General features: G+C 43.0%; 1 protein-coding gene across 1 annotated transcript in view; it reads left to right on the top strand.

Annotated features, from left to right (window-relative positions):
• HHIP (hedgehog interacting protein) overlaps window positions 1-22,527 on the top strand; it is a 152,422-nt gene that overhangs the window by 98,991 nt on the left and 30,904 nt on the right. Inside the window, exon 9 of the mRNA XM_078863009.1 lies at window positions 133-256. Coding sequence (XP_078719135.1) covers window positions 133-256 — 124 coding nt within the window. The remainder of the gene's footprint in view (window positions 1-132; window positions 257-22,527) is intronic.

Here is a 22,527-nt window from a genome sequence, read left to right as displayed (position 1 = left end):
TATTTTTATTTGAATTCCGGTCTAACTTGCTTCATTATCCAGCCGAATTGTCGCTCACTCGCTTGCTTGCTTCCTCAAGAACGAACTCGTCCCCCCCTCCCCCCCTTGTCGACCATCGCCTGCGTGTGGCAGAGTCGGAGCCTCCCGTGTTCCACTACAGGCCGGAGCACCCGAGCCCCCTAGTGGGGGGCCACGTCTACCGGGGGTGTCAGTCTCGCCGGCTGCAGGGCCTCTACATCTTCGGTGACCACAGCGGGTGAGTTGCGCCGGGCCGAGTCCTATACAACAGAGGTCGCAACCGGGTACCCGATACCCGTACCCTACCCGACACCCGGCTACCCGTACCCGGCCGGGTACGGGTACCCGTTTGCGACCCTGGTGCGGCCGGGTACGGGTAGACCGTGAGTCACTGGTGAGTAACCGTTTGTCACTCATTTCCCAACGTCTTGTCTCTTCTCACAATTCAAGTTCCTAGAATCAACCCACCCGCGCCTGCAACATGGCTTCATCCCAGAGGTCGCAATCGGGTACCCGATACCCGTTCCATACCCGTAGATGGCCGGGTACGGGTAGGGTACGGGTGCGGCCGGTTACGGGTAAGGAATCAAAACCCGTTTTCGACCTCTGCTATACAACCCCCTGTTGCATCGACACGGCAGGGCTCTCCCCGGCTCCCATTTGAACCTCACAGAGTGGACAAGTTAATAGACTGCCGAGTTAGCATCAAGCGGGAAAAGCGAACGGGAGAGCTTTTACCGGGGTGCTTCAAATAAATGTTAACACGGATATGGGACTGTCGTTTTTAATGGAAAAAGAACGGATAATACACTGTAACGTGTTACCAAAAGTACGTTCATCGCTTCAAAAAGTCAAAGAGTCTCCACTTGTTCGCCAGCATCGTCAACACGTGCCTGGAATCTTCTCCAGGTGGTCCACAGAGCCCGGAGGCACATTTCTTGTCGTATTGTTACAAATTCTCACAAGTGTTTTTAAAAAGAAAATGTGAAGCATCCTGTACTTTGAAATGTGTAAAAGCTGCAGCCGTGTAATGTATTGCTCTCACCACTGCTGTGTGTATGTGTGTTGAACTTCTTTCACATCGTACACAGCCAACCGTGCTAATCAGAGGTTGGGGGGGGAAGGACAACAAACTAAACACAACACGCAGTTCTAAAGAAAAAGAAATCAGTGCTGACAAATTGTACACGGAGTTGGTTGGTCGTCAACTCAATAGTTAATTTTGATGTCGAACTCGATCCATCATCCCTTAGGTCGATAAAATAGATACCATTATGTGGTACATCAACAGTAGTTGTCGTATAATGTGCCCTTGAGGATTCAAATGTGAAATGTGCCCCACATTTGTAAGTGCCCTAACCCGTGTTATTTTGAATGGAAAAAACACTTTTTATACCATAACAATAATCATCCAATCACAACCGGGCAAGGAAACCTGTTAAAATGCACGTCACATATATTTCAATTATTGGAAAAGGGGCCGTCCATAAATGACGTCACGCACCTAGGGAGGGCGTCAGACATTTGTGACGATGTGTGACGAAGGGGGGGGAGGGGTTGAGAAATGTGACGTCACATCAAAATGCGCAACGTTCTACCTAATTAAATAGATTTTTCGATAAATGTTTTCTCCCACACCATCAGAGTGCAGCGGCACATTAAATACGCACTTCAATGACAATAGTTTAAAGCGATTTGAAGCATGTTTTATATTTGGGGGGGGGGGGGCAGAGCTTTGTGACGTCATATTTTAGGGGGGGGGGGTCTGACTTTTTGTGACGCCGTGTGACGAGGGGGGGGGGGCAAAAATTGTAAAAAAAATCGCGTGACGTCATTTATGGACGGCCCCAAAGATCCATTTCATTCAATATGAATGCAAAACTTACCTTGAGATTTTTATTCATGAGTCATAGCATTCATGGCAACCCGGGCCTCCCTGAACCAACCCACAACACTAACCAGACTGGTGAAGTATGGTCAAACAGCTCTTGTGACCTACAAGACGTGGAGAGGTATTTGTCAAGCAGTGCATTTACAAAGGGGCTATCATTATACAACCATACATATCGAAATATATAGTGGATTCTTTTACTAATAAAACACGCCTAGCGGCCTTTAAAGAAGCATCTAACCCTACATGAAACACCAACCACTCTTGAGCTTTAACCAACAATATCCCAGGTCTGAAAGTGGGGGGGGGGGGGGGGTGGGGGGCACCCACCGCTCCACCTACCCCCTCCCCCGCCATCTCCAACGAGCACGGTCGGCAATGCACGGTGCAAAAGAAGTTCATCGCACGCCTCCTCGCTGAGATTAAGAATGGCCCAAACCAGAGCTGCAGAACTCCCAAGCAGAAATTCAATTTAAATTCTATAATGTGGCGACTGCCCAAGCCTCGGCGTGCTGAGGTTAGGTGTGGGAACCTGATTTGAATGTGGACTGCGTGGAAAGCCGTCGATAATTTGATTGGCTGAATTGATCGAGGCCAAAACCGGTGCCTTGGCCAGGACCCAATCGACTCATTTTCAACAACATTGGGGAATTTCTATTCAATACCAAAAGGCAAGCCGTGACTTATAGGTGGCACACCTTACATTAGGGCTCATTGTTTACAGACATTCTTTTTGAAAACAGATCATTGCTTCGTTCAAATGTGTAACATTACTCGACGGTCAGGGGACGCGGGGGGGTGGTTGTGAAAGTAGTGAGCGCACTGCTCTGTGAATGTGGTCAACCGAGTTTGATTGCCAGCCACCGCTAACGTGAATAGCGAGTAATAAGAGAACTACCTCTGGAGATCGACAAAGTAACTATACATGTATATACCTCCGTTTAGCAAGGTTGGCTGTGTATGGTGCGAAAGAAGTTCAACATGCACCCAATACAACAGACCTGACTATCAAATTAAGACCTGAGCAACACATGAACGAAATATAATCTGAGTAATTATTTTTTAAAAATCACCTTCAAAGCACGTTGCATTTCCCTGCCCTAAACGACGGGGCTCGCTCGATACGAACCACCGGCGATCGAAATGGGCGAACGCCCTAATTGAAATGTTCAATTGGCCCGCCAGAAGACATTCATTAAGAGCTCAAACGGCGTGACTTGTGCGCGTGCCCCGACTAGCGCGTGAAAATCGGGCCGTGCTAAAACGCGTTCCCCGCCGTTAGCTGCGTGCGCTTCGATGATCCGTCGCCGTGCACCGTCGCGCAAGTGACGTCCGACCGTCTGTGACGATGTTCGTGGCCCAGCGAACCGATCCGAGCTTCGGCTTCCCGCGGGCTTCGCGCACGTTAGCCCCTTTTCCGCTCGGCTGGTGAAATTAATCGAGCGAAGGGAATTTATACTCGGCCGAAATAAAAAAATAAAAACGTGCCGAGTTTAATTTTTTGCGGCGTAAATTCACTCCGAAGCGAGTTCAAGAGGTTAGGGTTCTTGCACGTTGTGTAAACACAAGTCGAATGCATATTTGTTTACATGTATCAATACACGTATATTTTAGCTACACATGTATGTGTATATAAAGTATTTAGATTTTGTATACTTGTATGCATGAGATCGCATCCATTAATGTAATAAAAACCACCTCAATATTTATATCCATAAAACAAGAATTTAGAACTCTGCCAATTCACTAATGGGTGAACGCTTTCCAATTCTCTACAGGTCATGTGGTGGGTTGCTTTGCCATACTTGGACACGATTCTAAAACTCACAACCCATGCACAAATGTATGTGTCGTAGAGTATTCCCTCAATATTCGCGAGCGATACTTTCCGGAGATGCTCTTGAATAGATAATTTTGCGGATAGTGATATTGGCTTATGAATTAATTACCTTAAAGAAACACGTAAATAAGCTATTAATTACATGAAATGATCTCATCACTTTATCTCATTACTTTCCTTCTATCTCTCTCGATGCAGTCCTGTAGAGTTCCAGATGCGATTCGCGAATGGCCCAAATTGCGGATAGCAAGTTAGTGACTAGCGAGGGAATACTGTAAGAATATATTGTTTTAATGTACCGTACTTTCATTTGTAATGGGTTCACATAACCCATTGCAGCTACTAGGGGTGCTACTATTCACCACAATGTAAAAAAAAAGAGGCCCCCTTGAAGACGATCATGACCCTAAATTGGAAAAATTCAATCAGTCATTTAGCCCCTGGCAAGTGCATAACGAGTCACGCCCCCATCCCCCCCCCCCCCTTTCCTCTCCCCCAGAGATGCAATTCGGGGTCACGACTTGATTTAACCACTCATTTATTGCAATTTTACCATTTCGTGTGCATTGCGTGGAAAAACAAATTTTGTTTTGTTCGGAGAGTTTTTTTTTCCCGCGCCATATTTTGGCAGCAGGCCGACGCAGTTAGTAACACTCCTGTCTCAGAGCAAGAAGGGCCTAGGTTCGATTCCTGGGTTGTGTGTGGAGTTTGTATGCTCTGCTCCCGTTCCTTTAGTAGCTTAAACAAAAAAAATTAACCCGTAAAAACAAAGTTTTTCACTATAAATCCTTTATATGCGTGGCGGCTAGAGTCCTCTCGTCCTCTGGCTTGAGATGGCTGCCACCTTTGGGTCAGATGATTGCATTGCACCATTAAGCAATTGGTAATTAAATATAATATTTTTGTCCTAAAAAGTGTAAAATTGTGGAAATTTTTTTCACGAACATTAATTGTCACGCACAACGAGTCTGTGTGGAAAATGTCAGCTCGATTGGATCACGGGAAGTGGGTTAAAAAACGACCGAAAGATTTGCACGGTCGTAAGCGCGCAAGCAAGTGAACTTAATATGAAGGATTTAAAAATGGCATGCAATGTGACTGCTATTGGCCAGACATCCAGGTGGCCTGCAAATGACTCTTTTGGGATTGCAAGTAAAATTACTCTTTACGGAAAACTCGGCAGGACCCTTTTTTAAAAATGTGAGGCTCAATGAGGTCTTCCTTGGTAACAAAAAAAAAGCAGTAGTAATAATTTTAATAAAATTATAGTAAATCAGTCCTCACATGCATGCTTTAATGCATCTATCGTGTACCTAAGAATCAATTTCAATCAATGAATTTTTGCATACCTATTGCGTAGGTGTATTTAGGTACATTACACATCTGTACTTATACAATACGTATGCCTAAAATACATCATACATATATGAGAAATAAATCATGCGTTGTTTGTGTCACATTCGTAATATGTATTGTACGTCTATGCGTATTCCGTTTGCATTACTGCAGTACGTGTAATCCAATACATATTGTCATTATATAATATCTTGACATATGTCGGTTTGTGTGTGTACATGCTGTATATTTACGCGACTCAAATTTCAGTGGTATCTTATTCTATCCAGTGGCCCAGCGATACTGATTGATTGTACTGCTGTTCCATTCTTACATTCTAATTTAATTTCTTCTGAAGCCATCATTCCCAATCTTCTCTAAACGTTTCCAAACAGTCTTCATTTAACATCAGGTATTTGCAGGAAAGCGGGCAAGGCAAACAGAGAGATTTAATATCTCAGTGGATGTTATGGACAGGTTCAAAACACAGCTCTGCCAGCAGTCCACCCTATTAATATGGACTCAAAACATTGGCATTTAAAAAAAATCCTGTATTTATTAAGTCAAAATAATATGTATTTTCAGACTATACAAACCATATATACCATCCCTACAGGATCTGTGCATATATCTTCATTGGCATACCGAGGGATGGTGTGTCCAGCACTTACACCCAACCGCCTTTGATAACCGGGGTTGAAGTGGGTATCAAAATACAACATATAAGATTGAGTCGACCTAGGGGAACACTCAGAATAGGTTCCGATGGCGCTTGCCACAAATGCCTCTATCCACGGCCAGAAACAGAGATTCAGAGAGACGTGTTTGGTAAGTGCAGTGCACCAACCACCGCCGTCAACCACCACACTCATGCACAAAAACACAGAGACGCATGCGCCCCACGTGTGCGACTGTTTGTGACCTTTGTAATCAATGCCCTGCCTAAGAGACGGAGCGTGGGTGTTGCACTCGTTTTGGCAACTGTTGACCACTGCGATGGACAATGTAGTAATTGGGAAAACGATGCCTTTCTGAATAATACAAAAGCACATTGCTACATCATAGCCGCATTTATTCGGTGGCTCGATTCGCCGATAAACAATACATTTATTCTCGGGCTTTAACGACGGACTGATGTTTTATTTATATTCTTGGGGACAGTCTGACTCGAATCGTAACAAGCAAAGTAATGCGCAATTAGTGGTGGAGTACAATTTGAATATGCCCCATTCTTCAAACTCTTTGGCAGAAGTATTCCCTGCGGGCTGTTTATCCAATTCATCATGAAGAATAGTAATGTGCTGACTGGTGACCACCGTGCAGTTTTGGTTCAATAATGATAAGGGACCGTTGGAAAATGCTCCTTTCCTAAAAGTATAACCCGAGGTGTTTCTTTACTTATTAATTTTCAACCGTATCCAATATTTGACCACGGCTCATTAAGCTGAGGCTCATTCGTCTTATTCATGGAGAGGCCTTAGCATGGACACAACAAACTTTTGCTACAGACTCACTTTCCATTCTTACATGAATACAATTACATAAACATTGAACACTTGACAGTGTAGAAAATGTGTACATCCTGAAATTCGGTGGCCATGAGTCTCATGATAAATATATACGTCATGCTTTCATCTCATACCGTATATAGGCAGTTCTGAGTGAATGAGGAAGTGGTTGAGTGAGGTACATTAATTATATTTATGTTCTATAAGGGCCAGAAAGCTTAAACTTGGCCTCGCCTGGTATGCAGGAGGTCATGGGTTCGATCCTGACCCTGGCGTTTGTATGTTTGGAGTTTGCATGTCTCTCTGTCCGTGGTCGCGTGGATTTTTCTCAGGGTTCTCCGGTTTTTCCCTACACATTTAGATTATTCGGCTGCTATACATTTCCACGTGATAAGCCACTTCGTTGAACTGTCATTTGTGACCAGGTCGCTTCTGAAAAAAAGATATTTAGCTCCGTGGGCCTTACCTGGTAAAATAAAACAATTACACAGTTCACCAAACACCTACATCAGGACTCACCTAAAACACAGTTTGCAACTCAGTTCAGGCTTTCTTGGCCAAAAGACTGTTACGTACATGACAATCCTCCGCTGGATGAGGGCCTCACCCACACTGGATTGGCAGTGGCCATACATCACCATGCTGGTCAACGCAGGTTCGTGAAGGTCGGGGAGCGCACATAACAATCGTGGATATTGCAGCACTGAAGGAATATTCTAGTCTTAACATTTGTATTACAGGTGCAGCACCAAACTTAGTCCTTACAATCGGTATCATGGCAATGGCGCAACCTCACTTTTCAAAAGACCCACACTGGATTTTAGCAAAATGAAGTCAACCGCCATCGTATTTTGACAGACAGTTAAGACGAACACGTCATTACCCACCTTCCCTTTGTCCATGACTGGCACGGATATATTCCCGATCCTCTTGCAGATGAGGGGAGCGTGTCACGCCGCTGTTTGGTGGAGATACGTCACCGTATTTGCACACTAATGCACGCCTCTGCTTGGTAATGGGATGCTCTTGAAAAGCTGCCACCCCAATGCATCACTGGGCGCCTCTCGCACTGCGGGGAGTAAAAGCGAAGCGCGTATCGACGTTTGCCTGCGATCCCGACGCCGTGGAAGTTAATCCTCTTGCTTGCGTTGAGCTGTGAGGGGCAGGAAAAGCCCATCGCAGCTCCGGTCTCGGGACCTATTTGCATTTTAATGGAAAACCCTCGTTCATTGAAACATTCCATAGAGTTGTGTATGACCGCTCATAGTGGGCCCCCCTCATGACCAATTCATCCACCATGCGCCCAATCCCAAAAGCCAAGCATGGTTGAGCCTGGATAACGCTTTGACCATATACAAGCGTCGTAGGCTGCGGTACGACGTTGTGGGCAGCGGAGGGCAGTGTTGTACTTTACTCCTATGTTGCTGTTTTGCTCCTCACTTTTAAAAGCCCATACCCACCAGTGTGGTGAAGTTTGGACGTTTGACCCACACGACCCGCAGTGGATTGACAAAAGGGCTGTACATGTATAGAGCTAATCTATTTACTGCCCCGCGAATTATCCCCATTCAGGCTCGCAATTCCATTCAAGAATAATATATATATATATTATCACTGTGATGAAGGTAGTGGCCATGTGAACCTTTTAACCACAATTTATAGGATTCTAAAAACGTAATAAATCATAATTCGCAAGCCCTTTGTCATTTCCCTGATGGATGAGGGCCTTTCCCTCCATGGCGTCTGTCACTGTGGTTGATTGACCATACCTCACCGCCCTGGTCAATGCGGGTTGGTGAAGGGAGGGAGACTCAGGAATAGTTCAGATATCACTCACCGCTCACGTTAGCTGTGACCAGGCCACTGGGTCCATAGCTCGGTGCGCTAACCACCCTGCCTCTGGTTCACCCACTCCCTCTCAAAGATACTCAATAACACCAGTTATTTCTCCAGTGGCTCTTATGTTACATGCAACAAATCAATGCGTATATAATTTACGTCGTTTCTACGCCTATCTGTATAACTTAAATATGGGCATGATATCTCAACAAAATCTAATGGCAAAATAGGCTTTTAAAAACGTTTTACGGAAAAGCTTTCATAAATCCAAATCGTCTTGTATATTAACGGTGCTACCTTTCCGCGGTCATCATTAACAGACCTTTACGAATGAAAAAAAACCTGTAGGATGCTCCAATGCATATGCACGTGCTTTGTGCATCCACGAATTTGCTAATGAGTGCCTAATTACCGCAATCATTAGGCAGAGCGTGTTTATCCTTGCCACTGGTTGCAGCATATCAGCGGCATTATTTGCACACATTGGAGGCAGGAGGCCACTACTCCTGCACACGTCTCTCGGCAGCCCCACACTCCGCGCTGAAAAAAGCAATAGGGACAAATTATGCTGCGGCAATTGGACTGGATCCGCCCCAGGGGAATGGGGGGTGGGGGGGGGGTCTCTAAATGAAATTGCGAAGGCGCACGGGAGGCAGTATGCAAGTCGGTGGCCTCAGCAAGAAGGCGAAAACAACACGCGGTGGGTTTCGCTGTGGCCTTTGCATGCACAGAGACAGGGGAGGCAACAATCGACTCGTGAAGAAAAGCAGCGGCGTGTTTAGCAAAAAACGACGTCCCCTTTTATTAAAACCTAACAGAGCTCGACGTTGCGATCTCGCGGCGCTGTCGCGACGACAACGGGACCGGGGGTTCGCGTTGCTCCACTCTGCCCACCGAGGGCGCGCGGGGCCAGGAGGGCGGTCGCTTCGTTCCCAGCCCTCAAGGTCACGCCCGAGGTTCTCTGCAAACTGCGGCGTTTGACCGACTTCCAGCTGGCCACGAATTCTCCCTGCCCTCTCATCCCGCCCAACCTCTTTCCCATCAACACCGATGCTCCACTCTGCCCGCCGAGGGCGCGCGGGGCCAGGAGGGCGGTCGCTTCGTTCCCAGCCCTCAAGGTCACGCCCGAGGTTCTTTGCAAGCTGCGGCGTTTGACCGACTTCAGCTGGCCACGAATTCTCTCTGCCCTCTCATCTCGCTCAACCTCTTTCCCATCAACACCGTTGCTCCACTCTGCCCGCCGAAGGCGCGCGGGGCCAGGAGGCCGGTCGCTTCGTTTCCAGCCCTCAAGGTCACGCCCGAGGTTCTTTGCAAGCTGCGGCGTTTGACCGACTTCCAGCTGGCCACGAATTCTCCCTGCCCTCTCATCCCGCCATAACCTCTTTCCCATCAACACCTTCTCTACTCGTCTATTCTCTGATCCCCAGCCTTCCCCCCATCAACCACCGCGAGCACAGCTGGAATCTTATGAACATCCTTGCACCTGCCTCCTCTCACGTGCCCACTCGTTTTCTGCATTCTTGCTTTTTTGTGTCTCTCGAGGTTTATATGTTTAGCCACGTGGTTACAAATCCATTTTATTTTTAGACGTGACTTAACCGAAAAGAACCAAAGAATGAAGACGGAAGCTTGTGTTGCCTCCGAAACGTCGTGATTTTTATTTTTTATTTTATTTTATTTTGCTTTTTAATGTTTTTTGCCTACGTGACTTTACAGAAAAAACCTAAGAATATACATCAGCTAACTTAATCTTATCATTATTTAACGATTAGCCATCACGTGGTCACTATGCTGATGCATGATTGGCCTTCCCTTCCCACAACATCACGATCCCACGTGGTCTTTGCAATGCTACAATCCGTACAATTTCTGCTGTCACTTCAACTACCGGTCACTTCAACCACCGGTCACCGTCGCTCGTAAACTCTCCAGCCCAAGCCGCTCACCGTCGCTCATCATCACTCCGATCATCATCACTCATCATCACTCAGATCATCATCACTCATAAACTCTCCAGCCCAAGCCGGTCACCGTCGCTCATCATCACTCCGATCATCATCACTCATCATCTCTCATCATCACTCCGATCATCATCACTCATCATCACTCAGATCATCATCACTCATAAACTCTCCAGCCCAAGCCGGTCACCGTCGCTCATCATCACTCCGATCATCATCACTCATCATCACTCATCATCACTCCGATCATCATCACTCATCATCACTCAGATCCTCATCACTCATAAACTCTCCAGCCCAAGCCGACTTATTTCCACTGATTTTTTTTTCTAGGAAGCCAACGTGAAATCGATATCTTGAGTGTGTTCCCTAATCGATGTGTTCCTCTTCCTCTCCCTCAAATTCCAAACAATGCACCTCTCCGTGTTTCCTTGCTCACTTTTGGCCCCCTTTTATTCCATTATCTTTGTCAATATGTCATATTCCTTCATCCATGTCACCGCCGAAGTAAGAACCTTTCTTGAGGCGCACTGGTAATAGCATCGTCTGCAAAAATGAAACAACGCGAAATTGAATGTTCTAATTTGGTCACCGGTTTCAACACCACACGCATGCTGAGCTGTGGCAGTGAGCATCCGCGTGCCCGGTCTCCCGAAACACCGGGGGAAGTTTTAGATTTTTTCGGGACAGGATGCGGAAGTGTGCATTTCACAGCACGCCACGAGCATTCCCAACTCGTTGCAAAGCGGTTCAATTTCACTACCAGCTGTTGTTGAGAAATAAAGTAGCAGCTGCTTGAACTGTGTTTTCAAGGGCACCTGGGAAGAATTGCAAGCGCATTATAATAGCGCCGATTTATTTTATTGCATATGATATCAGCAGACTTTTCCATTGTTGCAGATTAGATTTTCCCCTGTATTCATTGTGTCATGTTGTTTATTTCATTTGACGCTTTGATCAATCCACTGCTGGATGGAGGCCTCATCAAGCTGCCATCACCTCTCACGAGCCTGCGAGCCGTCTGTCCAAGGATGAAAACCTTAAGTGTTTTCACGATAAGTACAAAACCTCCAAGACCAATCCCTACGGAACATACCACACAGAATACTAATTTCACTGCCCTGATTTGTATAGTTTTCGGATAAGATTGGATAATTAAATACGTTATTAAAGCATCTGTATACAGTATAGATAAGTTTATATGTAACATTCTCCTGTATATCGCTGGAATTAGCGAGTGTGTGTTGAACATCAGCACACTGATTCAGGTTAGCAAATTAAACTTGAGCATCCATTTGTGCATTCATTTGTTCACATGCACACGTTTTTGTACAGTTGATTCCCTGAATAAGATGCAGGTGGAGACTAATATTATCGTCTTTTCATCCGTGTCGCGGAATGGATTCCTTTTATCTTACCTCACAAACTCATTTGCTACTCACTGTTGAATAATATAGGAATGTACGTTGTGTTAAGATTGCCTGACTGGGAACACCTTCATACATAGAGGACCGGAGAGCTTTGGCAATTGTTGATGCCAGCTCACTTGCCTTCCAGCTTGTCTGCGTTTCCTCGGCGATTGCGAGATGCAATTTGCACGAACGACGACGCCATATACAAAACTAAAACATTAAAAACATTATTTTGTACTTGTTTTGTGTCACGTTTTTCAAGTGGCATGTACAAGTTAGGTCAGTGAACTACTCTGTCTTCGTAACGCATTATAGCGATCGTCACATTCTTCTTGGTTCTTTCGGTAAAGTCACGTAGAAGGGAAATAATAAAATAATAGAAATAAAACATTTGTATTTTATTTTCTTTTTATTATTTTATTATTTCCCTTCTATGTGACTTTACCGAAAAAACCAAGAAGATTAATCCCTGCAGTCACGAAAGCTTTAAATCGAGATCGTCACAATCATTACCTTTCACCACTGACTACTTCGTCGGTAGACAATTATGAATCATAATCAACGATTTTTGGGTTCAGATCGCGTTATTTATAAATGTGTCGTAACCCTCCACCACCCGACACGGCCAATCAGTAAAAAAAGTGTCACGTTGACAAAAGACAAATAGTTCACTGCTTTAGCCCACCGGTGTGTTGAAGCGTGAAACCACAACATTTACAATTTGAGTACGACGTTTCGCTGGTAATTGCATCCAGCATCATCGGGCAATTCGCCAGAATGGTGAGGCTCTGCTGTGTCTCCCGTTCTTATATAGAGCAGCAGCAGCAGGGTGACGTCATCATTAACTCATTAACTCATCAGGTGCAAAGATTTGAGGGGGGGGTTATTGTAATTATATACTTGATTAGTAATAAGGCTATTGTTACGATGCGAGTTGTAGATTAGTAATCATTTGGAATGTGTTCTATTGTGATTATGCTACATTAATAATCAGTTAGTGCTTGTTTCCCTTATAAGGAATTGTAATGCATCTTATTTAATAATACGCTTCCAGGCCGCACTAAGCCTGTAGCTGTCTGAGCGATTAAAGTTATTTCTGTTTCTCTTAATCTCAATGGATTCTCTAATTAGTCTTTGCCAGTAGTAACTAGTTTTACACAATACTTCAACGTTGTCAAAATCAATTGAGTGTCCCTGTTGACAAGCATGTTCTGCCACTGCCGACAGTTGTGTTTGCGATAGTTTAATATTTCTCTGGTGTTCTTTTAGTCTTACACTAACGTTACGCCCTGTCTGTCCAATATAGCATCTGCCACATACACAATTAATCCGATATACACCTTCTGTTGATAATTTAGGTAATTCGTCTTTAGTGCACGTTACTAGTTGTTGAATTTTGTGTACTGTACCAAATCTTACTGTAATGTTTTGCTTTTGCAAAACACGGGCTAATTTGTCAGTTACTCCTGAGATAAATGGTATTTTTATTGTTTTAATAATCTGATCGCTTTCAGCAGTGTTGCTTTGCGATCGTGATTTGGCATTTAGTGCTCTGTTAATTTGAGCATTATTGTAGCCATTCTGTCTTAGTGCTTCTTTAACATGTTTAATCTCTCTCACTAGACTTTCATCATCTGACACTGTTTTAGCCCGATGTATGAGCGTCTTGATTAGAGAGGATTTCTGAGCTGGGTGATGATGCGATTTCGCATTCAGATAGGCATCAGTGTGCGTTTGCTTTCTGTAAACGCTGTGTGTTATTTTACCATTTAGGCCATGCCCAAGTAAAATATCCAGGAACGGGAGTGTGTTATTCACCTCCATTTCCATGGTGAACTGAATGGCCGGGTTTTGTGCATTGAGATGATTTAGAAAATCGTTAAGTGTATCTTTACCATGTGGCCAGACAACCAAAGTGTCATCCACATATCTAAACCAAAAGGATGGTTTTAATGTGCTCGAGGCAAGTGCTCTGGTTTCAAAGTTTTCCATGTACAAATTTGCTATAGCAGGAGATAAAGGAGAGCCCATTGCTGCTCCCTCCCTTTGTTTAAAGAATTCACCTCTCCATAAGAAGTAAGTGTTATTTAAACAATGGTCAGCGAGTTTCGGAATATCTTTTGGTAAATCTGTATTCTTTACCAGTGTATCAAGTAATTTAAGCGACTCGCTCACTGGAACCTTAGTGAATAGCGAAATCACATCAAAACTCACCAAAATATCATCAGGGTTAAGTTTAATATCTTTGATCATATTCACAAGATGTTCTGAATTTCTTTTGAATGATGATGTCCTACCGATGTAGGGCTGTATTTGTTTAGTTACATATTTTGCTAATTTATATGTGGCAGAGCCAATTGTACTGACTATGGGTCGTAAAGGGATGCCGATTTTATGGATCTTTGGTAGCCCATACAGTCTAGGTGGTTTTGAAGCCCTTGGCTTAATTAGGAATTGCTCATTTTTTGGGATTAATGAATGATTATGAATCATTACTATCACGGCCATCTCAAGAACCAGACCATTTGTTGTAGATCATCAATTTTATTTTCAGTCATCATCATCATCATCATTCTTACACACAATGGTTTTGTTGCCGCAAGCATTCTTATCAATATTCATTATCATGCTCTTTTTCGAAAAAGTATTTTCAGTGGTAGCCCAAGATTAGCCCACCATTTCAAACCTTATTTACACTTCCCTCCCAGATATGGCAGCTGTCCTGAGCCAGACATGTCTCTCGCATTGGCTTCTTTACAATACCGTGGACTTTTCTTACACATCATTGGACCCAGTTGTACCTGTCCGCATTGATCCATCATAACGCCACCGAAATGAGTCATGTCACTTCATTTTTATCCGCTATACAAAACAACAACTATGGTTCACATCCAAGTTGTCATCGAAAATTTGGCACCCGCATAACCTCACTCCTAATACTTACCATGTATTGCGTGGGAAACATAGCGGAGATAGATTGCATTTTCCACATCATGAACACCACCTTGGCAGAGGCGTGCCGAGAGAATTTCATTTTAAACAGCCCAACTTTCGCGACCACACATCAATGCAAAGGTTAGCAGTGCACCTCGTGTCTTCAACGATGGGGGTGTGTCACAGGGCAAGAATTTTTTTTTATATGGAGCAGATGCCCTCATTGCCCTGACCAGCAGAATTTCACTGCTTATAAAAGTATTCTAGCCACCTGCATAAGTAATGGTGCCTATGGTATCTGTTGTGTCTTTGTGGTCTTTATCGGCTGGCACAACAATTTACCAACTTCCGATTTAAAGCTTTCGTGACTGCAGGGATTCATCTTCTTGGTTCTTTCGGTAAAGTCACGTAGAATGGAAATATAATCCGCGTGTCATGGGCCAAAGTGTGGGTGCACCCACTTCTTCCAAAGACATCTGACTAATCTGGAGTAGGCAGTATCACCTCGAGAGGTACTCTCCGGAGCTCCATCTAGTGGAGAACCTTCCTGCCAACAGCGGAGGAGCAAGCAATTGCAGGGCTGCACCTTTATCTCTCACTTACAACCCCTTGAAAACAACCCTATCCAACTTAATTTGACATCTCTCTCAGTTCTGATGACCACGCTGTGTTTGTTCTCATTGTAGGTCCATCATGATTACCGATGATTGTTGTGAAATTTCCACAGTGCGGGCACATCGCATTTTCTCTGGGATGTGTACCTCCTTCTAAAATGAATCCATATTAGCGGCTGTAATTGCCTCTCTTGACCATTAATATTGTACAATTTAATGTTGCAGGTCAAGTTGCTTTTTTCGGCCATTATTTAATGCAATTGTGGGGGGGTTAACAATCTATTTTTCAGTGGCACTTCAAGTAGAATGTAATAATTCGCGAGAATTTGTGATAGAACTTGAATAACTCTCATCCTATATTCAATTAATATTTTTTTCAGAGCGATATTTGCTAATTTGGTATTGGGGTGAAAATTACTTTTCAACAGTATTTTTTATTGCTTCCATTAAACGTGGTGATGAAATTGGTACCTGTATATTATTTTAGCAACTTTTGCCGATTTTACTCAACTAAAAATCTTACCAATCGATGTATAAATATCCCGAACCCTAAGCTACTGAAAATGGCACCATATTTTGGTTGTGTCTGCCAAACATTGCTATTATATTACCATGGGCTGCGCATAAATAAATGGAAAGGTAAGCTTTGAAAATACTACTTTTATTCCAGTTGTGCTCTCGGCTGCGTGTCATGATGCAAAGCGTCTATTCCAGTCGCTCGCAGAGCAGCACATTGCCTCATTTTAGACAATGGCCCGAGGAATGGGAGATCATAGAACTACTTCTCAGATCCCTTCAGTGTTACCTGTTCTAATCCACATGCCATGGAGTGCGATTTCCCACGTGCTCTTTACAAGTGAAATGTTCTTCACACGAAATTCAAATCAGTACTTTTTCTAATTGTGACAAAGCTAATTGAATATGTGCAGTCATCGGGGACTGGGACTGAGACCAGCAAACCACTACACTTGAGATCCGGTTTAATCACGAGTGGCTGAAATCCGGCTTTGAATTCAGAATCCTGGCAATGCTGGCACACTGTTCTGACCTCTGATCCACCGGGCCACTGACCCTATGAGTTGCTTTAATTGTGATCACTCGTTGTAATGCTACCTCGGTTGTATAAAGGACAAGACCACACTCTTTGACACAGGGAGTGGGTGCTAATTCAACTACAGTACTTTCCCTTACTCAATTGTCAGCATTGCATACGAGCAGTTGCCAATGTTTGGACATTAAAGTGTCCACACACTCGCACTGTCAAGATTAATGACGGAATATGTCCAAGCGGACATCAAATTAGTAGATGGAGCAAATTAAATCAGCTCGTGTGCAGGTGTGCCTCTGATGCGATTTCGGATTGTACCACGTGTTGTTCAACATGACGTTCGCGACATTTTTCTCCCCGTGCTGAGATGTTCTGCATCTCACGGCATCGAGATGTTAACTACCTCGCCTGGTCATGGGTTCGATCCCGACCCTGACGCCTGTATATTGTGAGTTTGCATGTTCTCATGGCTCATAATGGCAATGAGACTTCCACTTATTTATATAACCTTAAATATAAGATGATGAACACAAGCAGCAACGTGCTTATTCAGATAAAGTGATTACATTATCTCAGAGTTATGTAACTTCAAAATGGGGCTGACACGGTATGTGAGGGGTGACCGCTTGTGTTTCATTTCCAAAACCAATGGACCACCCCTCATGTCAACAGGTGACAAACGTCAGCATGTGTAGCCGTAACAATAAACCCATCCTTACAAAACGCCCGCGATCTTGTATGATTATAAATTAGCCTGCTTAGAATTTTGAGTCACTAGTTAAAATTTTGGTGAGGTCATGAAGGGTTTTATTTGATAAATTGCGTACAAATTGTCATTTCAATGTTGTTTGGATTCAATATTTTTAAGCATTAAATATAAAACATCCAAAAAAGGGTTTTATTCGCACTTTTTCTGGCCAAATGTATGATATTATTGAGCATTACTATGATTGAAAATGCTACGTGTGAAAAACACTGTACAATAACGTACTTTCATTGGTCTCCCTTAATATTGGACCTTAAAACATTCTGTGCCGCAATTTTAAAATCAAATCTGATACCATCCTGCAATAAATTTAAACTGATTCAATAAGAACGCTAATATAATATTTCACTATTACAGTACAGCTTACAGACATATAAGACATCCACAGGATCCATTAGAAGCATTTCGGTTTTTTTTACTCTCTGCATTTTAATTGACACTGTAGCACCATGAGACCGCGACGGACTGATGGTCAGAGCGTGAGGCCTCCATCCAGTGGTGGATGGAAGTGGCTGATGATCGAGAGAGAAAAAAAAATCTCACGTGATACGGGCCAGAAACTCACACATTGAAATGTCTTCTGGGAATCTCTTTGTTGTATTTAAAAAAAACACTCACAGTTCTTAAAAAATTTAATTATTGCAAATCACATTTTCGACATTTTGAATCAATAGATTTTTAGTTATATGTAATGGACGTCAAATCAATAAAGGCACCTCGTCACACTTTACAAAAAAATAACATTTACATCATTGCCCAACACTTACCACATATTAAATACGATGTGTTTAGATTTAAATCACAAAACAACGTGCCCTAGGCAACATTTTACAAAATGAATCAACTCCTGTTATTATAACGAACAAACAACACGGCAAAAGCACATATTCTGGTCACTTTTTGGATTTGCACCATATTACAGGTGCATTGTAAGAGGTGGGTTTTTAACAAAAAAACAGTTACATGTACGCTAAACTATCTGCTCCGTGTTATTGAAGCCAAACGACTAAGCGGACGCCCGGCCAAAATCACGCATGGGAAGCGAGGAACTGCAAGATAGAGTTCTGTGCTTCGTATAAAAAACTAATTCCAGCTTTGTTCTTGCAAATTGACAAGTGCAGAATTAACAGATTGCAATAATGCCTCCAGAATTAGAACACAACACTTAGTAATTCTCCCAAATGTAAATTTGCATCCGCAAAAATAAAACGGTGTGCTTTGCGCGTGTGTTCGTGTGTTGTATAACCCCCCGCATGAAATGAAAACATAAATACAAGAAAACAACACATTCTCTCTTTCTTTGGCGCTAATTTTATTTTTGACAGTGCACTAATAGTTTTGCTGTTGTGGTGTGCATGCTTAGAGGGAGGCCGTGCACTTCCACTGTCCAAAGTGCCACGTGAAAATGAAGTGTGTGGCCTTTGGTTCAGCGTGGTCTTTGACTCGAGCCTATTACCTACCATTGCTCATTACCTGCATAGCATTTGCAAGTGGTGGGAAGAATTATGGGATTGATGATGCAATAAAGGTGGGGCATTTGAACTGGCCAGTACGTCTTGTCAGTTAATTACTGACTGTAGCATTTATTCGAATGGACAAGTAACAGCTGTGCCTTTATCCGCTAAGTTAAGCGTTTTATATCCCCATAACATAGCTGCTCGTAAAAAAAATGTGGGTTTTTAATTTGAAACCAAAATTTTGTAAGATAAATAAATGTTCCAAAAGCATCTTACAAAATTAGGTTCAGGTTCATTGACTATGCCATGTGTCTAGAACGGTGTCTTTTTAAAAAAAACATGGCACTAAAATGGTGGTGATTCTAAATGCATTGGTGCGACATTCAATAAATTTAAACTATTTTCTTAATAATCCAGGTGCTTCTGATTATTACAATCATTTTTGTCTCGCATTGTATCCATTGGCTCTCATTTGAAAAATTGCTGCAACAAGTGAGCAATGAGAACATCTGACGCTTCCCAACCGGGTTAGAATTAGTACTTTCATCCGTGCCAGATATGTGGTGTAAACGAAGGGCTTGTGATCAGGAGATCGCTTGAATTTGTTTGCCTTCCCCCGCCCCCCCCCCCCCCCCCCCGTTATTGTCGTGGCCAGTGCGGGATTAAGCTAGTGCGGGGCCTGTAGCTTATGTTATAAAGGGGCCCTAAATTAAACAAAAAAGCATACATATTAAACCACACTTTTTTATACTTGCATAGTAAAGTAATTGTATTTTTTCATTTGATATACAGCCAGATAATACGACAAGTCGCGAACCTTAAACACCCAAACTTGATTTGAAGCTTTCGTGACTGCAGGAATTACTCTTTGGTTCTTTCGGTAAAGTCACGTAGAAATAAAATAAATTAAATAATAGAGTACGACGTTTCGATTGCAACACAAGCAGTCGTCATCAGGTAGAACTAAATTTGAGAGAGAGACAAAACACAGACACGGAGACACACAGACAGACACACAAGCAGAGAGAGGCAACACAGAGACACAGAGAGAGACACACAACATAGACACACAGTGTCGTATTTTATTATTTAATTTATTTATTTTCTACGTGACTTAAACACCCAGTCGTTGATAAAAGTTGAAGGCGGTATAGTACTGTAGTAATAGAGCAAGTGCAGAATCACTGAATCGGAATTGATAGCTTGAGAGCATTTAGTGTGGGACCCTTGGAAGTGCGGGGCCCGTAGCATATGCAGCTACTTGTGCTACTAGGATAACCTGGCACTGGTTGTGTCTGGCATTGAACTGACAATAGATTAGACAGAATGTCGACCACAAAATTTAAGAAAAAGAACCGAGTATATTTGGCCAAGAGGCTCTGCTGAAACATTAGTGTTGTTCCAACTGTAGAAAACACTCAATGAGGGATAAAAAAGTTACCCGTAAAAACAAAGTTTTTCACTAAATCCTTTATATGCGTAGCGGCTAGAGTCCTCTCGTCCTCTGGCTTGAGATGGCTGCCACCTATGGGTCAGATGATTGCCTGCCACCATTAAGCAATTGGTAATTAAATATAATTTATTTTTTCCTAAAAAGTGTAACATTTTGGAAAAAAAATTTCACGAAAATAAATTGTCACGCACAACGAGTCTGTGTGCAAAATGTCAGCTCGATTGGATCACGGGAAGTGGGTTAAAAAACGACCGAAAGATTTGCACGGTCGTAAGCGCGCAAGCAAGCAAGCAAGTGAACTTAATATAAAGGATTTAAAAATAAGAAAGATTCTTGTTGGAAAGCATGAAAGTACCACGCTTGTATGGCAGGGCCCAGTCACGTCCATAAGACGAAAGCTGGGAAAACACAATACCGTGTGAAGCTTGGCCAGGGTTGTGTGTTCACTCACTCTACTGACATGGAAAGACTATGATGGAGGCTTTGGGTCACACTCACCAGTGTGTGAACTCAATCGTGTTTTTGTACTGTTTGTTGTTGTAACATTCTTACCCGCCTCTGCTGGACATCTGTGAAAAAGAGCTTTATAGCTTATCGGATTCCTCCAGTTTAAATATTCTGATAAAGTATGAGAGCCCTGCTGTTATGTCAACTGGGCAGTATTTTAAATATTAATTAATTAAAGTGATGTTATATTTATGCAACTGATATTTTCCAATCGTTGGGTTTCATCGGTTAAGTGTAAATTAATGCCGATTTTTAAAGCTGCCAATTGGAAAATAAAGTAAGTCAGTAGTTGTTGGTTGCTGGAATGTTAAGTTAAAACATCCATTAATGGCGGACTAGGCCCATAATACCTCCTAGGAGGAGGCCCTTCTGACAAGCAGTGCCATGAGCAAGGAATTGCAGGGCTCCACCTTTACGTACACCATTTCTCAATCCTATGCCACAAAGCTGGTGTTCTGCTTACTCAGAAGAGCGTGGAGTGGTGGGGGAATTTGCGTCCGTGTGAAATGAGTCCTTCCCAGACTCCCAGGGGTTTAATGTGCTTGGTTTACAGCCTTAACAGAGCAACTATGTTCATGTGCGAAAAGATGTAACGGTACTATTGTACAAATGCTTTCAGAATACAACATTCGACTGGAACAAACTGAACTGCGTATAACATGGTACTGCAAGCAAAGCAACGCATTATACATGCATTCCTCTTGATTTTTCATTGTAAAATTAAAAGGCTTACGAGTGTATTGCCCCATAATGATTTAATGCAGTTTAATCAGTGTGGTAAAGGTCTGTAATACGGTTCTATAGAGGCAAGTGTCTAACTCGCTGGGTTCAAAGGTTACCAAGAAGTCACAGTACAGCAAGTGGGTTCATGAATACACATCTCTGTGGGTTTGTCTCTGGGTACTCTGCTCTCCAGCCACCCATAAAAACACATTATTGAAATTGTCCGTAACATCCCAAAGCAGGACCCTCGTGAAAGTGAGTCTTCAGGCTACATTAGGCTTTCCTAGATAGATATGCACATAAATAAGCAAGTGGTAAATGCCCCTTTCATTATTTGCTTTTCACGTGTGTTAATTGGATCATATGCTTGGCTATAATTTTGAATTAGTATTCCATTTTAACGTACATGGGAAGGGCTATTTAGCGCACACACGTATTATTTCTCTCACCGGCATATATGCTTTTTGTTTTGTGAAACGGAATGCCGAGAAGACAGCCGTATCCTGTAAATGACATGCTACGTTGGCATATAAATGGGAATCTTAACCTTTTTACTCGACTGGAAAATTGCAGTAAAATAGAGTCCGCGCTTACAGGACACATTTTCTTGAGGATCTCAGTTCTGGGGGGGGGGGGGGGGGGGGGGGAATAAAACCCCTCCAGATTACAGATGCTCGACAAACGCTCCCGATTAGCACCTCCGATTATCACGGCTGGCTACGTACAACAGGCACCGGCACAGCCAATGGTTGTGACGGTGCCGTTATGCAACACCTTTCGGGACACTTTGTGATCGGACAGGAGCTTATTGCACTCCCTTGTGTCACCTCTAATGGGGACAAGTCCACGACCAAGCCATGTGTCCTAATTTAGCTGTAATCTAACAACCGGGGATGACATTTCTTGAGAATTCAAGTGAGTTGTGACTGTCATACTCTTAGGTTTTTTCGGTAAAGTCACGTAGGTAAAAAATTAAATTAATAAAAGTAATAATAGAAATAAAATAATAAATCACGACGTTTCGGAGGCAAACACAAGTCTCCGTCATCAGGTGGGACCGTCACAGCTAGATTCCACCTGATGACGGAGACTTGTGTTGCCTCCAAAACGTCGTGATTTATTATTTGATTTCTATTATTACTTTTATTAATTTTAATTTAAGTTTTTTACCTACGTGACTTTACCGAAAAAACCTAAGAGTATGGATCCTTGCAATCACGA

The sequence above is a fragment of the Lampetra fluviatilis genome, chromosome 15, assembly GCF_964198595.1.
Source record: "Lampetra fluviatilis chromosome 15, kcLamFluv1.1, whole genome shotgun sequence".
Taxonomy (NCBI): Eukaryota; Metazoa; Chordata; class Hyperoartia; order Petromyzontiformes; family Petromyzontidae; genus Lampetra; species Lampetra fluviatilis.
Note: the sequence above shows the minus strand (reverse complement) of the source record. Positions and strands in the feature narration are given on the sequence as shown.